At 46.4% G+C, this 20,697-nt stretch overlaps 2 protein-coding genes across 6 annotated transcripts in view; both read right to left on the reverse strand.

Annotated features, from left to right (window-relative positions):
- The window catches only part of LOC308572147 (G-protein coupled receptor 4-like), a 182,230-nt gene that overhangs the window by 153,068 nt on the left and 8,465 nt on the right, over window positions 1-20,697 (reverse strand). The gene's annotated exons all lie outside the window — the stretch shown is intronic.
- HNRNPC (heterogeneous nuclear ribonucleoprotein C) lies at window positions 1,512-18,897 on the reverse strand. 5 transcript variants are annotated; one of them, XM_081167242.1, is made up of 9 exons: window positions 18,738-18,895; window positions 13,427-13,452; window positions 8,576-8,850; window positions 6,246-6,321; window positions 5,655-5,702; window positions 4,045-4,205; window positions 2,841-2,942; window positions 1,986-2,143; window positions 1,512-1,889 (listed from the first exon to the last, which is right to left on the reverse strand). In XM_081167242.1, exons 3-9 carry the CDS (start codon window positions 8,814-8,816, stop codon window positions 1,806-1,808), a joined length of 870 nt encoding a protein of 289 aa, XP_081023368.1. In that variant the 5' UTR covers window positions 8,817-8,850; window positions 13,427-13,452; window positions 18,738-18,895; the 3' UTR covers window positions 1,512-1,805. The 5 variants fall into 5 exon arrangements, with proteins under 5 accessions (XP_081023368.1, XP_081023367.1, XP_081023364.1 ...); XM_081167241.1 differs by having other exon boundaries at window positions 6,207-6,321; XM_081167238.1 differs by having other exon boundaries at window positions 1,512-2,143; window positions 6,207-6,321; window positions 18,738-18,897.

The raw sequence follows: 20,697 nt of genomic DNA on the forward strand, positions 1-20,697 counted from the left end.
AGGACCAAGTGCTGAATAAAAGTCTGTTGCAACTCTGCCCAGGGCACGCTCCTCACCAAGGCCCTGTTCTGCTTATTGGAGGACATCTGCATAGATGTCATGTGCCCTTGACCTGTATTAAGTCTTTGCCTTGCAAGGTAGAAGATTTGGGGGGGGGGGTATTTTATATTACCAACTGCCCCGGCCCTACTTCACCACTAGCATGTGGTCCCTGCAATACTATCCATGAGGCAATGCAGCCCTCTGGCTGGTAAAAAACCACCACACATTCCCAACCCTAACTTGGGGCAAATTGACTAGAGGCCGACATTTTTCTGCAAAAGGCTGGGCCAACTTGTCAGTACACAAACAGCACGCGAGATCTTTCACTTTATCCATTGCAAGTGCTTTACTTAGTTCTCATATTTCAGCTATTTGTGGCTATGCTTTTATGCTCCACACATGAAGGCTAAGTGTAAAAAGAAACTACGGCTTTTATTAGCATTATTTTATTAAATTTGTACCACCCAGTACCCGTAGATCTCAGGGTGGTTAACAGAGAAATGCAGAACCACAAACAGGGTTGGGGGCATCAATTACTGTTTGATATTGACTTATTGTAAGCATTTAGAGGAACAGCTGGATCTGTTTTATGCAGCTGCTTAGATTTAAATGTTTGGTGTTCCCCTATCCTGGTGTGTCAATATCATTGCTTTCAAACTCTGGAAGTTCAGCAACACCCAAAACATTCATTTTAATTGAGTGGCTTTCTGTACATTCATGTTGGATATCTTACTCTACAAATCATTTTCCTTGGCTCAGTGTTTAGACCCTGGGATGTTCACTTATGCCATCATGTATACAAGGGAGATTGAGGAGGCCAGACCATGCCAAATGCACAACACACATTGCAGTTAGGAACACAGAAGTCATTGCCTCAGCAACGCTTGCAGCCAAGTGCTTTTTTAAAACATTACTAACCACCATGTTTGCATCTTAACTATCAAGCGTGGTTCTCACACATTCTAACCCATGGGTAGGCATGGGTAAAACCTCAGCACCTAGGACTTGCCGATCGTATGGTCGGCGGTTCGAATCCCCGCGGTGGGGTGAGCTCCCGTCGTTCGGTCCCAGCTCCTGCTCACCTAGCAGTTCGAAAGCACTCTTAAGTGCAAGTAGATAAATAGGTACCGCTTTATAGCGGGAAGGTAAATGGCGTTTCCGTGTGCTGCGCTGGTGCCGGCTTGCCAGAGCAGCTTCGTCACGCTGGCCACGTGACCCGGAAGTGTCTCCAGACAGCGCTGGCCCCCGGCCTCTTAAGCGAGATGGGCGCGCAACCCCAGAGTCGGACACGACTGGCCCGTACGGGCAGGGGTACCTTTAACACCTTCTTAAAAGGGGACACGATTCGAATCTGGCCTCAAGAGTACTGAAGGGTCAGCCTTTGCAGCTAAGAACTGTAACGTCACACATTCGCACAGCCCACATCCGAAGGCACTCCCTCCCCACAAATAAACAAGAGGCAAGCCATCTAAAAACAATACGTCCTTTTTAATTGTTAAGTCAATAAAGAGGTATCAAAATTAAAAGAGGAGAATTACAGGGGATTTAACTGAACTACTAGGAGAGATTTCGGGGGTCTGGCCGGGGGGAGGAGAAAGAAAGGACAAATGCAACAGAAGACACGCCATGAACACACGGGGCTCTGGGAAGGAGGGAGGGAAGAGGGCAGTGAGGAGGCAGCCGACAAGGGGCTGGTGAGAGGCTCAATATCAGAAGAACGTCGGTGTTTGTTGAGGAGGAGAGAGGAGAGGTGTGCTGGGCGCTTAGGAGTCGTCTTCGCCATTGGCGCTGTCTCTGTCGTCTTCGCCTTCTTCGGGCTCCTTGTCATCCCCCTCGATGGACTCCAGCTGAGAGAGAGAAGGGGACAGGCAGAGGGGCCGAGTTAGCAAACAGGGAGAGCCGCGCTCCTCACTCCTGGCTCTCTGCCGCCTCCAGCTTCGTACCTGGTCGTCTCCCCGGTCTTCATTGTCGTCATTGTCCAGCAGGTCCCCTTCCTCAGCGGAGTCATCCGCCCCAGTCTCAGACTCCATCTTGACATTGCTCTCTTCTTTCTTGGCCGAGCTGCTGCTTTGCTCCTCCTCAGACTTGTCATTCTTCAGTTCTAGGAAGGGAGGATATAGAGAGGAGGGGTCCAGCAGGGTATCGGAACCGCTCGCCTGCTCTCCTAAGCTCTCGGGGCTGCCGCCCCACGTGGAATTTTCCTACATCAAGACTCGTCAAGCCAACCACACGCCTCTGGCGAGCTGGAACCATCCCAGAGGCAGAAGAGCTTTTATAAGCCGGAAGGAGGTTGGTTCTTCCTAGTCAGGCCACCTATGCAAAGGCATGAAGGGGCCGGCAGCTCGCGACATATCTGTGATCAAGCAGCTGCCATGGGTTCATTTGCAAGGCTGTTGTGGAGAACTATGGCTGTACACAAAGGGCTTTGGCAAGGTGGCTGCTCTCCCCACCGACAATATAGAGGAGGGGCTAGAGTGCTGCCCTCCTAGCTATGGAAAGCAGTTAAATTGAAGAGCAGCGAAGGAGCATCACAAGGTTGCTCTCCTGGAAACCCAAAACCAAAGCCCACCTAGAAAACCACCACGATTACACATGTCAGATATGCATCCCCAGACAGCCCGTTTCCCTCCCAAACAAGCTGCTCTCTTTATTGGGGAGGAAGGATAAAGCCTGAAGAGATGCTTCAAGCCAAATTCCCACAACCTTCAGCCCCCCAAAAGTCCCAAGCCCATGAAGGGCTTCCAGGGTCTTCCCCCCGCCTCCCATCCACCTCCCAACCCTTTCATTCAACTGTTTACTTTGATCTTTCTCTATCTTCTCCAGGCTTTCCAGCAGGGAATCCACTTTCTGCTTAATCTGGGTCAGCTCCTTCTTAATGGTCTGCAGATCATCTCCTTTCACTGAAATAAAAAGGACATGAGCACACTGTTTATCGGAAGCACTGATACCCAAGGCTTAGCTATTTTGAACATAGGCACTCAATGCCTATTCCAAATATATTCAGCATCTCAACAATAGATGCTGAAAGACAGCTAACACAGATATAAATCTGGAGATTAAGCGAAGCATTTATCCCAGGGAGAGGTTTCCCCACTGTTCCTTCTTCTCAACCCACCATTAAAAAAGAGATAGGGAAATAAATAGTGCTGAAAAGCAAAGGAAGGTGCAACTGTTGTCAGGAGTTTTCAGATGCCCCTCTGAAACTAGGATAGAGAACAGTCTGGGGTAGTGAAACTTTCTCACTCTCTTTATGGGCAAGTCAGCAATTTACTCCAGGAATTGGAATTGGAAACCTGCAGCCCTAGGGATACACATGACCTTCAGCCCAAGCTCACAGCATGTGACCAGGACAGGCCTCTGGCAAGAGTGACCTCACCCTCTCCCAGCAGCTTGCTAGGCAAAGAGAGATAAAAGGGGGGCAAGAGGGTAACCCTTGCCCACTGCCAGCTTCAACATCACCCACCACAGCATGCAGGGGCCCGTTTCAAATCAGGGAAGACTTTAAACACGTCAGATCTACTTTGCTAATTAGAAGTCTTCCAGCAAAATCCAAGCACAAAAACATAATTAGAATTACAAGAGGGGGGTGCACCTGAACCTAGGAATTGGGTAGTTTTGTACCACCAGGACTGAATTTAGCTTATGGCCTTTTCACACACGAAATCACCCCCTATCTTTCTTAAATTAAGTGGCCTAATTCAGGGGCAAGAATCATTTCAGTTGCTGCCATTGTTAACCAAGGGGGAAGCAGAATCTGTTGCACAATACCCAGTAGATCCCGATCTACCTTCTGCAAACCCCAGTTCCAAACGGAACTTCTGCCTTGCCAAGAGAACAGTTCTAGCCAATCCCCAAGGATTTTATGTAAGGCTACCGCAACATTTAACTACTCAGTGGCACTTTGTGTGCCTTTTCTGAATCCCAGTTTAAGTCCTTGTGCAAGAGAAAGGGCCCCCACCCCACTCAAATCACCTGCACCTAGCCAGAAAATTCAACACATACACTTTCCAGACTTGGAAGACGACCCCCGCTGCCCACTCTTCGAGTTGAATCCGCTCTTGCCCCTGCGGGAGGTGTTGCCAGAAACCCGTTGGCGTTTGGATGGCACCACAGCCCGGGCAATGGGAGGCGGAGGCGGCACCCGCGCTTGGTAGCTGTACATCCTAGGGGCACAAGAGAAAACTGCCATCGTCAGAAGCCAGCACTCAACTCCCTATTGAAACTGCCTCTTCGTGCTATACACCAGATGTGTGCATCCTCTGCCCTGGGCTTCTCAAAACTCATCGTTTTGCTCGCGGGATCTAACCAACAGCACTCCCTTTAGAGTTCGCTCAGGAGAGCAGGCTCTACTTCCATAGCACTTGTCAGGCCTGTAGCACAAAGGGACCTTCCTCATCCACAGAATCCTGTTCCGTGAAGTCGCATGAGGATGACTCCTGCATGCATCCCTCTACTCCCCAAAATAAAGCCAAGTGACATCTTCCTTCCATCTGCTTCTTGCTCATGCACAAGCTCAATGGCTGTGGTTCCTCCCTTCTTGGCATTTGGAGACAAACTGCACCGGAGATGTATGGAAGGGGCAACGGCTCACTGGTGGCTCCCAGGCTGTGCATGGTTAAGTGTCCCAGGAAAGCTCCCTCCCCACACCAACCCGAGAAGATCAGGCAGATCTTCTGGGCAAGAAGGTTAAGACAGCTCCTTGTAGCATAGAAATAATTTATTATTTATACCCCGTCCATCTGGCAGCTGCTTTCTACCAACTCAAGAGTCCTGGAACTGGGACACCATGACTGGCAGCAGCTTCAGTGGCGGCTGGTGCCCAAGGGGACTGGCAGGAAGAAGGTAGGTGCAGCCACAGCCAGCTACAGGCACGGCCAACTAATTCATCCTCCTCCCTTCTGAGTTCTATAATGACAACAAAGAGATGGAGAAGGAGGAGGAGGAGGAGGAGGAGGAGGAGGAGGAAGGTAGCAGAAAGAGCCAACCCCAGGTTTGGTTGAAAGAGGATAGGTTGGGGCCAGTGAAAGTTGGTGGGACAGTATTTCGTTTGCACCCATGAACCAGCCTCCACTGAGAGGCTCTTCAGTGCTGCTGACAAGGGACATTTGTGGCCCTATGCACGGGAAGCAGGGAGGTACTCGAGGAGCTTCTACCTGCTAACCTGGCACTCTACCACTGACCTACAATCTCTTGCGAAAACCCTTTCTTCCTCCCCAGACTCCTTTTGGCCAAAGAAAAAAATGCCTCTACTTTTCCCGCAAACACTGCCCTCCTGAAGAACTGCCATCTCCATTGAAGTCATCCCTATGACTTCTACTATGCATATCCTCGTCTTCCTCACCGTTTAACGGCAGAAGGTTCTTAAAAATATGACAAGCGCCACAAGAACCCAGGATCTGGCTAAGTGCCTTGAGTGAAAACGGAAATTCATTCTCAGGTCGTTATACTCTATGCCAGAAAAAGGAACCTACACCTGGAATGTTTTGGAAGGAGGGAATTAAAAGGCCTGATCTATTTGATGCTGACAACAGAACAGTGTACTGGTGCTTTCCTATTCTACCAGAAGGAACGAAGCATGTACAATGCAGCAAACAGCATTCAGGTAAACCTACCTGTCGTAGTAGTCACGCTGGAAGTCATAGTCCAGGTCAAAAGATGACCTGAAAGACAAAGCACATGAAACATGGTCAGGTCTCAGGCAGACCACCAAGGAAAGGAATCCTGCTCAGCAGGGCTGAAAGGAACAGGCGATTCTTTCACTTCCCATTATCAGGAGTCCATTCCCAGTCTGGCATATCAAAGCTAAACACAGTTATTCACAGTGCAAGAGCAAAGGCAACCCTGCGTTTATCCAACAATCCCTCTGTCTGTCATCCACACTTCAAAGCCACCTGAGCTTTGCGCTGGGATCCAAGGTAACAAATTGTGCCACCCGCAGGCATAAAAACCCCACTCTCCCACATGGCCTCTCGCATTCACATGGAGTTGCTTGCACGCATGCACACGTACACATGCACACGCCTCTACACACTCAGCTTCATTTCCTTGCAACCAGCTAGACAATTAAGACCTATGGAGACATTGCTCACTGCAGGGCACAAAGCCAGAGAAATAAAAAGAACAGAAACGTTAAAATAATAGAAAAAAAACATAAGGGTCCCGACCTGACTAGAGGGGACGGAGAAGGTGGTGCGGCTACTGACCCGTACATCTCTGTGGCCGATCTCTTCACCCCAGCTTTGCCCCGGTTCAACTTCGGCTCGGCAGCCAGGTTAATATCTGGAACAGAGACACACAGAGAGAGACATGCCAATTTTGAAAGCCAGCATCTCACAACTCTAGGAAACAAGTCGAGGCCTGCCATACATCTGGGCGCTAATGTGTTGCTGAGCTCTCTCTGTTCAGGGATGGGACACATTGCCCTAAGGGATGGCCTAGGATATGCTGCTAAAAGGTACAGATAGCATAATGCCCAGTAGCAAGAGATCCAGGAGGGTAGAAAACAAGCTATGAGCCATTAACTTCAAGCAGGAACACCCAAAAAAAGGGGGGGCATTGTGTTTGGCAAAAAAATGATACTGAATAAGACATCTCATGTTGGCCAGGATCTTCAGCCACTTGTCAGTTGCAAACACAGACACTCAGCTTCTTACTGCTGGGTGGGAAAGTGCAACTCTTTCCCTTGCAGTAAATCTATACCACACAGTGACGGAACTAATATATTAAGCAGCACTTCCAAAGTAAGAGGGTTCACTGCAGGATGGACGGGCTACACCAAACAAACAATTTTTTCCCACACCACCTGGGGGAGGGGTGGCAGGAAAATGTTGTCTGGCAGAGAAAACACTGGAATGAAAGACAAGCAAGGCTGAGCAAGCTTGTAAATAGCTGCTCCAAAGTCTCATGTGCAGAGTGAAAGTTTGTCCCAGTGACTAGGCAGGAAAGCTAGTCTAAAATGGAAGGGCATCAATATGCCATTATGTGACTGCTAAACAGCTTGAATGGGCAACTAAGCCAGTTAATATCTGTGGGCTACTAAGCTACTTGTACTGTTATTTACAGGGCTATGGGCAGTAGGGGAGAGAAGACAAAGCTGCTGGTTTCTCTGAAGATCGGGGAAGTGGCTTTTCAATTGGAGGAATTTGGAATTGTGGCTTTCAAACAGAGCTGCATAAACACTCTTGTCTTGAGTCTTGCCTAATGAAACAATGAGCCAATTGCAATATTACAGGGATGCCGGCTGCGCAAGTTGTGTCTTCTTTCCCTATACTTAGGCAAACCAGTGAACTGCTTTGAAGGAGCAATGCAATAAAAATGCTTTGGCTGCTCCCGCTCAGGCTTTTTGGAGAGGAGTGGGGTAGAGTAGCTCAAGAGGATTGGTGCCAGGCTCCCTGCCCCAGCCCAGCATTCCCAAATACATATAAGCTAGTCTCAAAAGGGGAGACAAGGGTAGCCACAAGAAAGAGCTGGGTTGTGACATTCTGGACCCTAGTTCAAATCCCCACTGACTTGCCCAAGGACATTCACTCTCCTAGCTTAACACACCTGGATGCTGTGAGGAGCAGGAAGACTGTCATAAAGGTACACAAACACCACACATACAGAGGAAGAAATGAAAAACCAGACCTAAAGGCTAGCTCTACATGGTGATCAACATTCCTTATTTCCATAAAAGCCAATCAAGACTCCAAGCTGCCTTTCTGTTCCCTCACCAACCCAAAATGACCAACAGCCCTGGAAGGATCTCGGGAAAGAAAGGCAGATGAAGAAATAGAAATCAGGAACCTGCTCCTGCTCCACCCTGCGGAATGGATCATTAGAATTTGGGTATACAGTGGTACCTCGGGTTAAGTACTTAATTTATTCCGGAGGTCCGTTCTTAACCTGAAACTGTTCTTAACCTGAAGCACACTTTAGCTAATGGGGTCTCCTGCTGCCGCCGCACCGCCGGAGCCTGATTTCTGCTCTTATCCTGAAGCAAAGTTCTTAACCTGAAGCACTATTTCTGGGTTAGCGGAGTCTGTAACCTGAAGCATATGTAACCTGAGGTACCACTGTACTTGATTAAGGCTTCAAAAGGCGTCAATAGACAATTAGGAAAGACAGGCTTGTACCCCACCTTTCTGATGTTGCTGTGTGTTTACCATGTTTTGATGTTACTTGTAAGCTGCCTTAGAAGAAACTGTACCTTGAAAGGTGGAATAAAAATAAATACAATAAAACAAACATGGGCAACACTCTGCATTTCCACACAGCTCAATATCTAGCTGTAAATTCTGACTTCCTTGCTCTCCTCTTTATAGACTTGCCACCTCCACTCTGACATCTAGACTGCCTCCGAAACGCAGCCGAAAGTACGGGCTTGGTTTGCGTATGTAGTTGTTTGGCTCTGCTAGCAGAGAGTGGTGTGTTATGTCTGAGTGTGAAATGAGGCAATAAGGAAGCAAGAGAGGTGCTTGGAAAAGGAACTGGTCAGTGATTTCAGCCAGGCCTAAGAAAAGGGGTAAGCTAAAAACCACCACAAGGCGCTTACCTAGGACCTGGCCTGCGATCATCCTGCCATCTTCTCCTGCCACGGCAGCACGAGCGTTGCGCTCGTTCACGTACTGCACAAAGGCAAAGCCCTTGTGAACAGAGCAGCCCACGATCTTGCCGTACTTGGAGAAGATGGCCTCCACGTCCGACTTCTTCACCACTAGCGTGTTGAGATTGCCGATGAACACGCGGGAGTTCAGGGAGCGTGGGTCTGTCTTGTTGGTGACGTTGCTGGCCATGACTCAAGTATGCAGCAGAAACACAGGCTTGGTGCTGGAGGACGAAGATTGTCAGAGAAGGGAAAGCAGTCACGTGGGATTTCAGCATCTTGACACATGCGCGCACACACAGCCAACAGAATACACACACACACACACAGAGCCTGGCAGGAAGCGCTTCCCCCTTTGAACGAATAGCTACGATCCCCGAGGCATGCTGGAAAATCTCAGATCCATCCTGCAAGCAGTAAGGCACAGCAGTATTGCTAAGCAACTGCATTTTCCTTTTTTTAAAAAATGATTGCCACTAGGCAAAGACCATTTTTCGTAAGGCACTAAAGGAAGTGAGGTGGCTTTGCCACCAGCCTGCCACCAACATTCTCCCACAAGAGACACCTGTGCCCACGTCAAGCCCTGGCTGTGCATGATATTGTGTCTAAAGCTAGCAGTGGTATTCCAAGATGGGTGGGTATCTCTCATGTCAGCCTGGTCTCAGGAGAAACTCAACCGCTAGACTATGGGGCAAACTAAGGCCTGAGGGCCAGATCCGGCCCAATCGCCTTCTAAATCCGGCCTGTGGAGGGCCCGGGAATCGGCATGATTTTAAATGAGTAGAATGTGTGCTTTTATTTAAAATGCATCTCTGGGTTATTTGTGGGGCATAGGAATTTGTTCATTTCCCCCCTTCAAAATATAGTCCAGTCCCCCACAAGGTCTGAGGCATAGTAGACTGGCCCCCTGCTGAAAAAGTTTGCTGACCCCTGCTCTGGACCCTTGTTTCAAGGACAAGCATATTGTGGGTAGAATCAATTTTACTCCCAGCCCTCGATTTTGCTTTTAACCAGCTTTCTAAGGAACACAACTACAGAAACCCCAGCTCCAGTTCAGATTAAACCAATACAAAAAGCTGTCACCAGCTAGCAGAATTTCTAGTAGTGAGAAAACTCTCACACAGTTTTCTCAACACAACTTCTTTCAAAAGCAGTGAGTAGAATGCTCTCTAACTTTGGGCCTCCATTTATAGATGCTTATGACAAAAGCACCAGGACCTTGCTGTGATCTTTAGATTCATTGATAAACATGGAAATGAGATTTTGGTTTGAGTTCCAGCCTCATTTGAACCACTTACATGGAGAGCAACAACATGGAGCCTGCTCATCTACACAAGTCTCTTGCGCACACCTAGTTAACATAGTTAGAATATATTTTTAAAGCGACCAGTGGAAACTAAAATAAATCAGTATTGGAACTTCGTCTATGTACAAACTCAGAGTGGTCTTGTAATACATCTGAAAGTAGCCTGGGAAAGAAGTTTCAGCGTGGAGGAAGATTCAACGCTGCTCACCGCATTTTCTCTCTCTCGCATGCATGCACACACACGTTCTCTCTTCTCTCCCCCCCCCCCCAGCTATTTACAGAAATCCAACAGGGCAAAGCCTTTTACTTTCCTGCTCTCACCTTGGCACATTTAGTTCTGTTGCATGTGATACTCAACAACCCAGACCTAAGCCATCAAGTGAACAGAGTGGGGGACTGATTGTTAAGTTTTGCTGCTGGAGGTCCATGTTCAGATTCTTTGTCCAGCAATGAAACTCCCAGAGGCTCGTGAACGCTCTCTGCCTATACTTGCTTCACAGGACTATTGCAAGGACAAGATGAGAACGGAGAGCAACCTCTGGATAATGAGTAGAGTCGTGGGAAAAACCCCAAGACCCTTCAAAAGATTCAACACTTTCAGTTCCAGCTGGCAGTTTTGATTGAGATGGGCAGAGGAAAAGACTATTACATGATTTTTGTGATCAGAAACAAGGTAAATGTGTGTGTGTGTGGTCACAGCATACACTGCAGCCAAAGGCCAGCGAAACAGGATTAAGAGCAGGTGGTGTATATGGGACTGACGACATGCAGTAAAGCACAGGGACAGAAATTAGATTTATGGTGCTATCACCTTTCTGTGCGACCTCAAGGTGGGATGAGTGTTTCGTTAATCATCCTCTACCAAAAGCAATTCTAATGGCCAAATGTCAAGGGCGGTCAGAGGGCCCTCTCTTCAAGGCTTCAAGGAGACCCAGCTTTAAGCTCTGCAGGGTTTGATAAATCCACTTGCCTCCTCACTGTACGTGAGTGCTTCACCCCCAACTGATGACCATCCCTGCACTTCCATCACATCCTGTTTGCAGGCAAGTACCCCTCTTCACCACCACCACCACCCCGCCCAATGCTTCAGAGGAAGAAACAAGGTGTAGTCTTTTATTTTTCTGGTGAATTTTGTATTTTGTATACTGTATGCTTTTATCATCATAAGTCACTCTGAGACATTATTGTAGAAAGCAACAAATAAATGCAATAAATAACAACAAAAACAACATACTCTCTTTCTCATGCAAGTTGGGCTTTTGCAGCCCATGGTTCCCTCCTGCCAAAAACAGGGGAGGGATAAAGGAAGAAATGACACTATCTTTCTCTTTTCTGGAGGAATGAAGAGGCAATTTCTTTTCTTTCCAGTTCAATTCATGATGCAGGCAGCAAGGAGGTGCTGACACTTTCTCCCAGAAGTTGAACTCACCCGGGGGGGGCAGGGACATCTCCCCCCACCCCGAATCAGAAGAAAAGTGGTTTTGCTCCCTGGTGTTTCCACAGAAAGCATCAACTGTGTTTTTCGGTTGTCTCTTTAAAATTTCTATCTATCTATCATGGGATAGGGGGGTATTAGCCCTCCTTTATTCCCTTTCCTCCACAGATAAAAGGGTCACTTCCATCCGTTCCCATAGATGGTTTTCATACATCAAGCTGCAATTTTGCAGAAAATGCCAGGAGTCCCTCTCTGCTGATGCCTTCGGCAAAAACCCAACTGGGGGGGGGGGGGAACGTTCTCTCTCTCTCTATTGCAAGTTAGGCTTTGGCAAACTGCAGCAAGCTAAGGAGGAGGAAAGGAATGACTAGGTTTTCTTCCACACGTTTTTTGGAAGATGCAGAGGGGTGCTGCTTTCTTCAAAAGCCCGGTCCACAAGCTCTCTGCACATTCTACAGCTCTCAGGGAAAGCAATGGGGAGCAAGCCATGGTGGTAGCAATGAATGGGATTAACTCACAAACCAAGCCAAAATATGCTGGCTGTCGATTACACATCTGTCCATGAGTTACCATGCCTCAGCAAAGCCATATTATGACCACAAAACTTAGTTCTGAAGAGAGGTGCCATGACTTTAGCTGGCACCTAGCATGCACTTCTTCTGTTCGTCGCTGCCAGGAGCGTGATGTACCCAAGGCCTAAAGATTGGCTATTATTTCATTATTAACCAGAGCCTTTATCAGCCACCATCACTACCCTTAAAGATGTTCATGATGTAACTTTTCACAAAGCTATTGCCTGAACTTGCTTGTTTCATTCCCGCCCCTGTTGCCTTTCTCATGTCTAGCGTAAGTCTGCTGGCAGAGACTTCTTTTAATCTCTGCAATGCATCAAGGTAACTTGGGTACTGTGACATACTCTAGTATTTTTATATATAACTCAACTGTTAAGAGAGATTGTTCCAATCTGTTAATTAGGGTCAAGTAACGGGCAAAAGATTCCAAGTATGTGTGCATGCACTGCAAAGTTTAACGCAGAATTATACTCTGGGAGTGTAGTTTTGTTGCCACTTTTTAAAAATGAAAAAAAGGAAGAGTCCACCACACAAAACTGGCCAGTTCACCCCCCTACCCACAAAGCCCAGCGCAACAAGATATACTGAGCTTGGTTGCTGAACTTGCTTTTGCTCCCCAAAACCAGACAACCCCTCTCCCCCACTTCTAACCCTTAAAGTGGCTGCATGTTCAGAAGGCAATGAAGACCTGAACAGGTCCACTCCCATCTACTAACAGAGTTTTGCTTGAAGTGCAGGTGTGTACTCTTTTTCAGCAAGGCCTTTAAGAGGGATGGCTGCTGAAGCCTGGAAGTAAGCCAATTCAGCCCCTTACCATCAGCCAAGATGGGTTTGTGTCTGCTCCATGCAAGGCTCCACAGGTAACTGCCTCTGCCAATCCAGACTGGGCGTCCATGACGGCGTTTGTAAGGGTGTGGAGGAAAAGATCAAGATGGGAACTGAAGGGTACGAGACAGGAAGGGGGGGGGCAGGATCTGACCAAGGGAAGGCTGTCACTGCTAGCGAGCGATCAGCACCACAGACACATTGCAGCAACAGTTGAAAAATTGCACAGAAATGAAATATTAAAAATTAAAAAAAATAAAAATAAAAAAGTGTAGGAACTTCCTGAGATGTTCAAACAAGTTCTGGAGAGAAATTGGGTTCCGTTCTTAGCAGCCAGGCAATCAGGGAGGGAGGGGAAAAAAAGAGTTAAACGCGATCAATCCACTTTTTTAAAAAAAATGTGTTTTAAAAACCTTGTTGTGTTTTTCCCCCCAAGGGGTTAAAAGCCCAGAGTCAGTTAGGACCACTCAGAAAAACTCCATTTTCATCCGGTTAAAAATCAGCAGTCATTTTTTTTTAATCACCACCATCAGCAACACATCATCATAGTCACAGTCACCACCATCATAGTAGCAATAATATCAATAAGTAACTAGCAACAACGATAAAAAGGAAATCAGTGGAAAGGCAGGAAAAAATTGGAAAAAAATTGAATAACTTACTGTAGCTGAAGATCAAAAAAATCTCGCTGTAAAAAAACAAAAATAAAAATAGCCCAGATTAGAAAAACCGGAGGTGTAAAAAGGTCAAAGTCAGTAACGATTTTTTTTCCTCTCTCTCTCTCTTTCATTTTCTGTCCTTTTTCCCCCCTCTCACCCTCTTGTTCCAGCCACGGTTACTGCAGAACCAGGCAGGGGAGAGCTCCCGGCAGGAAACAATCCAAGCCCTTTGAACACCATTTCTAAAAATGCCTGAGAGAGGTGAGCTCATGCGAGGCTAAAAGATTCCTCCTCTAACCCAGCTGCTGCAGGAAAAAAAAAAGTGATTTTTTCCCCCAAAATTAACATCTTTCAATCCAGCTCTGGCTTCACTGCAAGGCCAACGCTGGGCCGCAAAGCCACCGTTTTGATAAAAAAACGGCTCATTCTAAGACATTGGGAGGGGTGTGCGTGCGGTGGGGTGGGTGGGTTTTTTTTAAATAAAAAAACAAAACACGAAGCTGAGCTCCAGTGAAGGAAGGGTTGGGGGTTTTCGCCTTGCTGCCCTGTGAAAGGAGAAGGGACAGGATGAGTCAGGGTACCCGAGAAACGTTGCCCACATCTCCCAGTTCCCTCCTCCCCAGCGCAGAGAATGCCAGTCCCACGTGGCTACCCCAAGCTCACAGCTGACGTCAAAAGGCACCAGGAAGCTTGTGGTAGGAGGTGAAGTACATTGAAGCTCATACACAGATACCCTGAAGCAAAGATGGAGGAGGAAGACTTCACAAGAGATTCTGATGCATGCAACTGAAGGAGAAGCAACCTCTACAAACCTCAGAAGCGTTAAGAGCATGAGGGCACTGCAGCCTAATGCTCTATGCATCACTCCCCAGAAGTGTAATACATGCACCCACCCACTGGTTTTTAGCATCATGTTCAAAACTGGAAGCCATCCTAGTCCTGGGTACCAATTTTGATAAGCCATTAATTAAATTCTAGCCCAACTGTTTTATCTGCCTTCCCACCCAGCATTTAAATGCCAGGAAAGTACTGTAGATAAACCACCCAGATTTACACTTTAAATAAATAATCCCCAGGTCTCTCATAAGAGAAATTCATAGGCAGAACACTCCTTTTCTCTACTGTGCTATGTTACCCCTGGAAGGATATAGGGTAAGTTTAGTGCAGTAGGCACAGGCAGGGAAAATAACAAAGGGAGAAGGGCAGGTCATTTTGGAATTACTTGGCAAAAGTGATAAGCAAAACAGATACAAGGTTGTTGATGCCAAACACATTTTGATGCCAGCTTCAAGCAAACTGAAATGCTCATTTGGGCCAGATCTACTAACACTCTGGAGACAGGTGATGAGTATGTGGTGGTGCTAGGAGGAAAGACTTCCAGCCACGTTTCCTCAACGTTACTGGGGGAGGTCAATGCATGGTCCCTGGCAGAAGAACCCAGACGTTCTACCTTTCCACCCTTTGTACAAGTTCTCAACAAATGGAAGGAAGCATGTTAAGAGAGAAGAAGGCTAATGTATTCAGATTATTCTACTAAGCATGACCCAACACGTGGAAGACTTGGATTCAAACTCCTGGTCTTGTGCAAATCCTGTGGCAACTCCTTACAGAACAGCTAGTTCAATCTTGCACAAACACTTGCAGGCTTCAGCTTTCAAAAAGTGACACCAAAAGCTCATAGCCTTTAAGGTATCACGAGACTCATGCCTGCCTCCCTCCCACCCAGTTCCTGCTGCAAACTAATAAAACTAATTGAATGGAATTTTAAGTTAATTGGCTATTAGTTCAGTGCTACAGGTGCTAATAAAGAGCTATGTGCTGCAAGCTAGTGAGCACCCAGGACCTGTCCAGTCAATGAATGGGTTTTGGCACACCAGGGATAACTATTTTGCAATTTACACATCTGGACTTATGCAAGGGCATCACTGGTGCTGTCCATACAGAAAGAATCCTGCCCTCACTATGTTCCCATTCCCCTCCTATATGATTTACATATCTCTAGGCACCAAATGAAAACAGCCCTCTTCTCTCAGACGTTTGGCTAATTAAACTGTCTAAAATGGGGGGGAGTGTTTTTGTTTGTTACTATGTTACATATTTCTGTGTTTTTATATTGTGAACTGTCCCTGTGAACCTTGGGTGAAAGGTGGTATAGAAATGTAATAAATAAGAATAAGAATACCATAAACCATCACTGTAAACCTAGCTTATGGCTAGGAATCAATGCCAGACCCTCACTCCTGATCCTGCCTATCTCTGTCTTTCACAGGAACACCATGTCCTACCTTAAAGCAGGATGGTAGCTCTTCAACATGATGTTCACCAATAATAAGTGCTGTACAAATTACTTCTAAACTAACAACACAATTGGCAGCCACATGATTCTGAAGGATTCCAAGTGAAATGCAAGATCAGGCTTTTGTGGGCTTCCCCAGGAGCAGAGCAGTTAACCCTACTTAACCCTGTTCCAAAGCTGGGGTCTATATGAGCTGAACCCAATTCTCTTCCTTAACAATTGAAAAACTTTTTAAAACGCAAATCCAAATTCAAGACAGGCAGCGCAGCTGTACTGAATCAATTGCAGCTGGCAAAGGCAATATACAAAAGCGTTTTTGACTCCCATTAGTTAGATCAAGACCTTTGTGTAACTCAGAAGCTTGCATATTGCTAAGCATGCAAAACAGGCCACTCCAAATTATACAAAATTTAGGGCAATAATTGACAACAATCTATACCAGGCCATGGAATTACTACTGGTTTTTTTCCCTTCAGAAAAAGCAGCAAAGAGTGGGGTGACAGCTCTAAAGATGAACAAATCTAAAAATGAATCTTAGGTCCAGGTTATTTGAATGACCATTGACGCATTCCTGGGTTCTGAGATCTTTGGGGCAGGCCCTTCTCTGGGTTGCACTACCTTCACAAGCACATTTGGTGGGAATGCAGGAGAAGGCCTTCTGGATGTCTCTTCCCAAATTTTGGAACTCCTTAGAGAAGCTAGACTGGTTCCTTCCTAACTGTCCTTCTGCTGGCAGGTGGAAACTTGTTTTATTCCTAAAGCCTTTTCAGAACTGTTTTTAAAGAAAGGGCTTTGAGTAGTTCTGTGCTACTTTTACTATCTGTATTTTAATACATAGATTTATTTTTATATTGTTTTAATTCTATGTCTGTTTAATAACTTTTAAACTTCTGTGTTTTATCCATGTTTTTTTTAATTTCTGTAAACCCCCCTTGAGTCCTGGTTCTGTGAGAAAGGCAAGAGAATATAGCAATCTTGCTGCAATCCTATATACGCTTCCTTGGGAACAAGCCACATTAAGCTCAGTAATATGCACTTCCAATAAAATCTATTTAAGATTGCACAGCCTATGGATGTGCCACAAGGCACTCTGCTTTTGCAGCAACTGATTATTTATTTAAAGAATGCATACCCTGCTTCTCACTCTATTCCTCAATGTGACAAACATGATCCCTCTGGAACTTTTATTTTTTTTAACAAAAAAAGTTCAGTATGTTCCCACCTTAAGCGCGATTAAATATTGCAAATTAATTGCATGCATGGCAGAGTTTAATAGCGCCTTTTGTGTTGTCTTTTCCCAGTGCAAAAAAAGCTTTTAATCTCCCGGGCTTGCTTAGCAGGTTCTGGGAGGCTCTTGGGACGGCCCAGCAACAAGATCTCAAAAGAGCCTCCTGGAGCCTGGTAAGCAAGGTGGAGAATTCAAAAGCTCTCTGCCTTGCTTGGTAGGCAAGGATGGTCATGAGGGCAGTTCGAAGGAGATGGTTCAGAGTTTTTTCTTATACGCACCATCCCCAGAACGCAGCCCCCGTGCAAGGTGCTAGCATACTGTAGTTAAGCAACAGTCTGTATGACTTCTAATTTTTGCAGGGTCTTGCAGGCTGAATGGCACAAAGCCTAAGGAGGACCAGGAGACCTGAGCATGTAAGAACAGCTTTACTCCAGTTGTCACTAGAGCGCTTAGAGCGCTTCCAAGCTCAATATGCTGATGCTAACCTGTAAAGCTCTAGTAAAATTTTTTTTTCTTCCAGTAGCACCTTAAAGACCAACTAAGTTAGTTCTTGGTATGAGCTTTCGTGTGCATGCACACTTCTTCAGATACACAGTGTGCATGCACACGAAAGCTCATACCAAGAACTAACTTAGTTGGTCTTTAAGGTGCTACTGGAAGAAAAAAAATTTTTTACTTTGACTATGGCAGACCAACACGGCTACCTATCTACTACTGTAAAGCTCTGATTATTTGTGGCCAGCTTCTCTAAAGGACCACCCTTAGCTCTTATGATCCTCGGCGTCTGTAAAAAAACAACAACAAAGGCCCTTCTTGCATGCCCACAAGGGGAACACAGAAAACCGCCTTTAACAATATCAGATTGCATGCCCATCTTGCTCAGTATTGCCCATTCTGACTGGCAGCACCTCTCCCAAGGTTACAGGAACCCGACTTTATGACACCAGGGACTAAGCCTGTGACCTTACTGCCCTTTCCTATTAGGCTGGTGGGCTCAAGTGTGGTGGCCCTGAAACTCCCTCCCTGCAGAGCTAACAAAGCCTCAAAAACTCGATTTGTTGCAACCTGCTACACTTTTCCCAGTTGTTTTTATGTCACTCATTCCCGAGACTTGTTGGTTCTTCAGAATTCTCTATTATTATTATTAAACAACCCAAATGCATTTCAATTGGATCTCCTCCAGCTGTGCACTGCCTTGTGAGGGCTAAGAGGCAGAATAACATATATGTGTGTGGGGGGGGGGCGCACCCCCGCAACTCTTCTGCTATGTTTATTCATGAAGCAGCCCCACTGAGCTCAGAAAAGCGTGGCCAGGAGCGCAGCCTACATTAGACCACTAATCCGGATTAGGCCAGGAGAGAGGGCGGGCGGGCGCCATGCCTTCTGCACGGGAAAGGAACACGCGGGCAGAAATGTCACTTCCTGACCAAAGCCAATAGCCTCACGTGGGTTTTTTGTCCCACCGCCACCTAACTCTTTCAAGGGAGGGGGGGAGATAAGGATTATTTCCTCCTCCTCCTCCCCCGCCCAAGTACAATGGTCTCTTCCAGGGGCAACACATATGAATTAGCTCGGAATGTACCATTTGGACTAAGCGGGGGGGGGGAATCTCTCGCATCTTCCCATTTCCCTGCGAAGACCAAAGTGGCGGGGGAAGAAAACAAGAGAGAAAGGGCGGTACCATCATTAACTCTCCCCCCCCCCCCGCGGCCGAAGCGCGAAAAAGGAAAGAAACGTCGCCCCTCCTTCCTTGGCCACCTGAGGCGTTAATATCCAGGCTACGAACTCACCAGGAGGCCCCAGCTCCGGAACGGCGTCGTTTTCCTTATCTATAGGGCTTTTTATTTTCCTCCTTCTTCTTTCACATATACCTTCGCCTCATCCACGCTCCGGACTCTTCACAAAATGGCGCCCCCGCCGCCCTCTGCCTCTGCGCCGCGCAGCCGGGACGTAGCGCGGCGCGGCCCCTTTTCATGCTACACCGTCTGTCATTGGAAGGGGGCTTTATAATATGGACGTCGTTCATTGGCTAGCATTCGCTCTCAATCAAATAGGGACCAATAAAGCGCCCGCTGAGGTTGTGAAGGTGAGGACGAAGCAATAATAGGGAGAGAGAGAGATTTGCGACGTGAAAGGCGGGACTCGAAACGCGATAGGCTAGCAGGGGTGTGGCTCTCTGTCCCGGTTGTTCGCTTTGTGATTTGACAACTGGGCTGTCAGTCCAACCTTCCCTCGCAGTGATTTCTGCTGTTCATTTATTCCCCCACCCATTTATTCCCAGCTTCCTTTTCTGAATGGTGTCCATCCCTGCCACTCATCTCTTCTTAGTTTGTGATAGGTCAAGGTCTTACAGTCAGCGACCAATGGTGCCTAAAAGGGTGTTTCAATAACTAAATTAGGTGGCTTCACGTACATCCGGCTCCCTTGGGGAAGTCTCCATTGCCTACGAGCGAATGACGTACGTGAAGCCTCGAGGATTGGACAGCGCGCAACCCTAACACAATTGGGCCCCGTTAAAAAAGGAGGCGTAACTTCGGCTTTGCTCGGCCAATAAGTGCTTGCCTTGTGCCTAGACTCAAGTTTTGATTGGTGTGTTTGAAAAGTATCCCGCCCCATAAACCTGCCCATTTATTTTATTTTCCATTACAGACCTCCTGGTACAGCCTCATTTTAATTGTCCACCTTCTCTCACATTCTATCTTGAGATTGTAGCTGCCTGCACATCATACGTTTAAAGGAAATGATTTAGTCCCAAGAATCCTGGGAACTGTAGCTTGCCCTTCACAGAGATGAGGAAATATAGTTCCTGTAATTTTTTTTTTACAAAAAAAAATTTGAGGAGGGAGAAGCATATATGTTAAATGTACAGTACTGTATGTACACAGCCTAAAAGCAGCTAAGTTTTTGCCTCCCCCTTTATGCTTTGTTTACCATCTAGCCCTATAAAGAATTCTGGAGAAGTTAGTTTGGTTCCCGTAAGGTATTACCCTATGGCGGATTTTAAAATCTTAAATTATATTTGATTTTTCTTGCAGACAAATGCACATAAGTCTGCAACTGTTCAGGGCTGTGCTATGCTATACATTTTACTGGGAAATACATTCCACCGAAATCATCAAGAGCAGGTTTTTCTCATGTACTCTTGAAACTAACTTTAAGAAACGGAAGAATCTGAAGTGTGCATGGACACAAAAGCTTATACCCAGAACAAACTTTGTTGGTCTTTAAGGTGCTATTGGACAATTTTTTAATTTATTTCGACTGCGTCAGACCAATACAACCACCTACCTGAATTTAAGAAACTGAGTTTTCTTTTTTAAATTTCACCTCCCTCCTGATCCCTTTTTATTTTGCGTTGTGCATTTTAGATTGCAAGCCTGAGGGTAGGGTCTGCCTTATTCCTGACTAATAAACCACGCTGGAAGTTTTAAAAAAGTTTTAAATAAATGAGTAGAATGTTTGGCATCACAACTCACTTACTTAGAATTAAGCCCACTTTACTAAACGGGATTTGCTTCTGATTCAGCACAGATAGCTAGGAAACATAGTCTTACAAGTGCAAGAATTTAGTTAAGCTTTGGGATGTCAAAAGCAAGTACATGTAAGGTGATAATTAGGCCCATGTGTGCATTTGACCTGTGTTTCTAAACACTCTGAAATTAGCATGAATTAAGGGCTATTTAAGGCAAGCAGGTACTTCCTGTGATATGTGAAAGCAAATTAAATCAGACTAATCCCCTCTGAGGTGGC

Source organism: Podarcis bocagei (assembly GCF_964188305.1).
Source record: "Podarcis bocagei genome assembly, chromosome: 13".
Lineage (NCBI taxonomy): Eukaryota > Metazoa > Chordata > Lepidosauria > Squamata > Lacertidae > Podarcis > Podarcis bocagei.

Bases quoted from the DNA above. Each gene is read 5' to 3' on its own strand.
- HNRNPC (XM_081167238.1), bottom strand. From the start codon at position 8,816: ATGGCCAGCAACGTCACCAACAAGACAGACCCACGCTCCCTGAACTCC. The intron at 4,206-5,654 runs GTAGGTTTACCT...TTGTGCCCCTAG, and splicing joins CAGCGTGACTACTACGACAG to GATGTACAGCTACCAAGCGC. The intron at 2,943-4,044 runs GTATGTGTTGAA...TTTTTATTTCAG, and splicing joins GTCTTCCAAGTCTGGAAAGT to TGAAAGGAGATGATCTGCAG.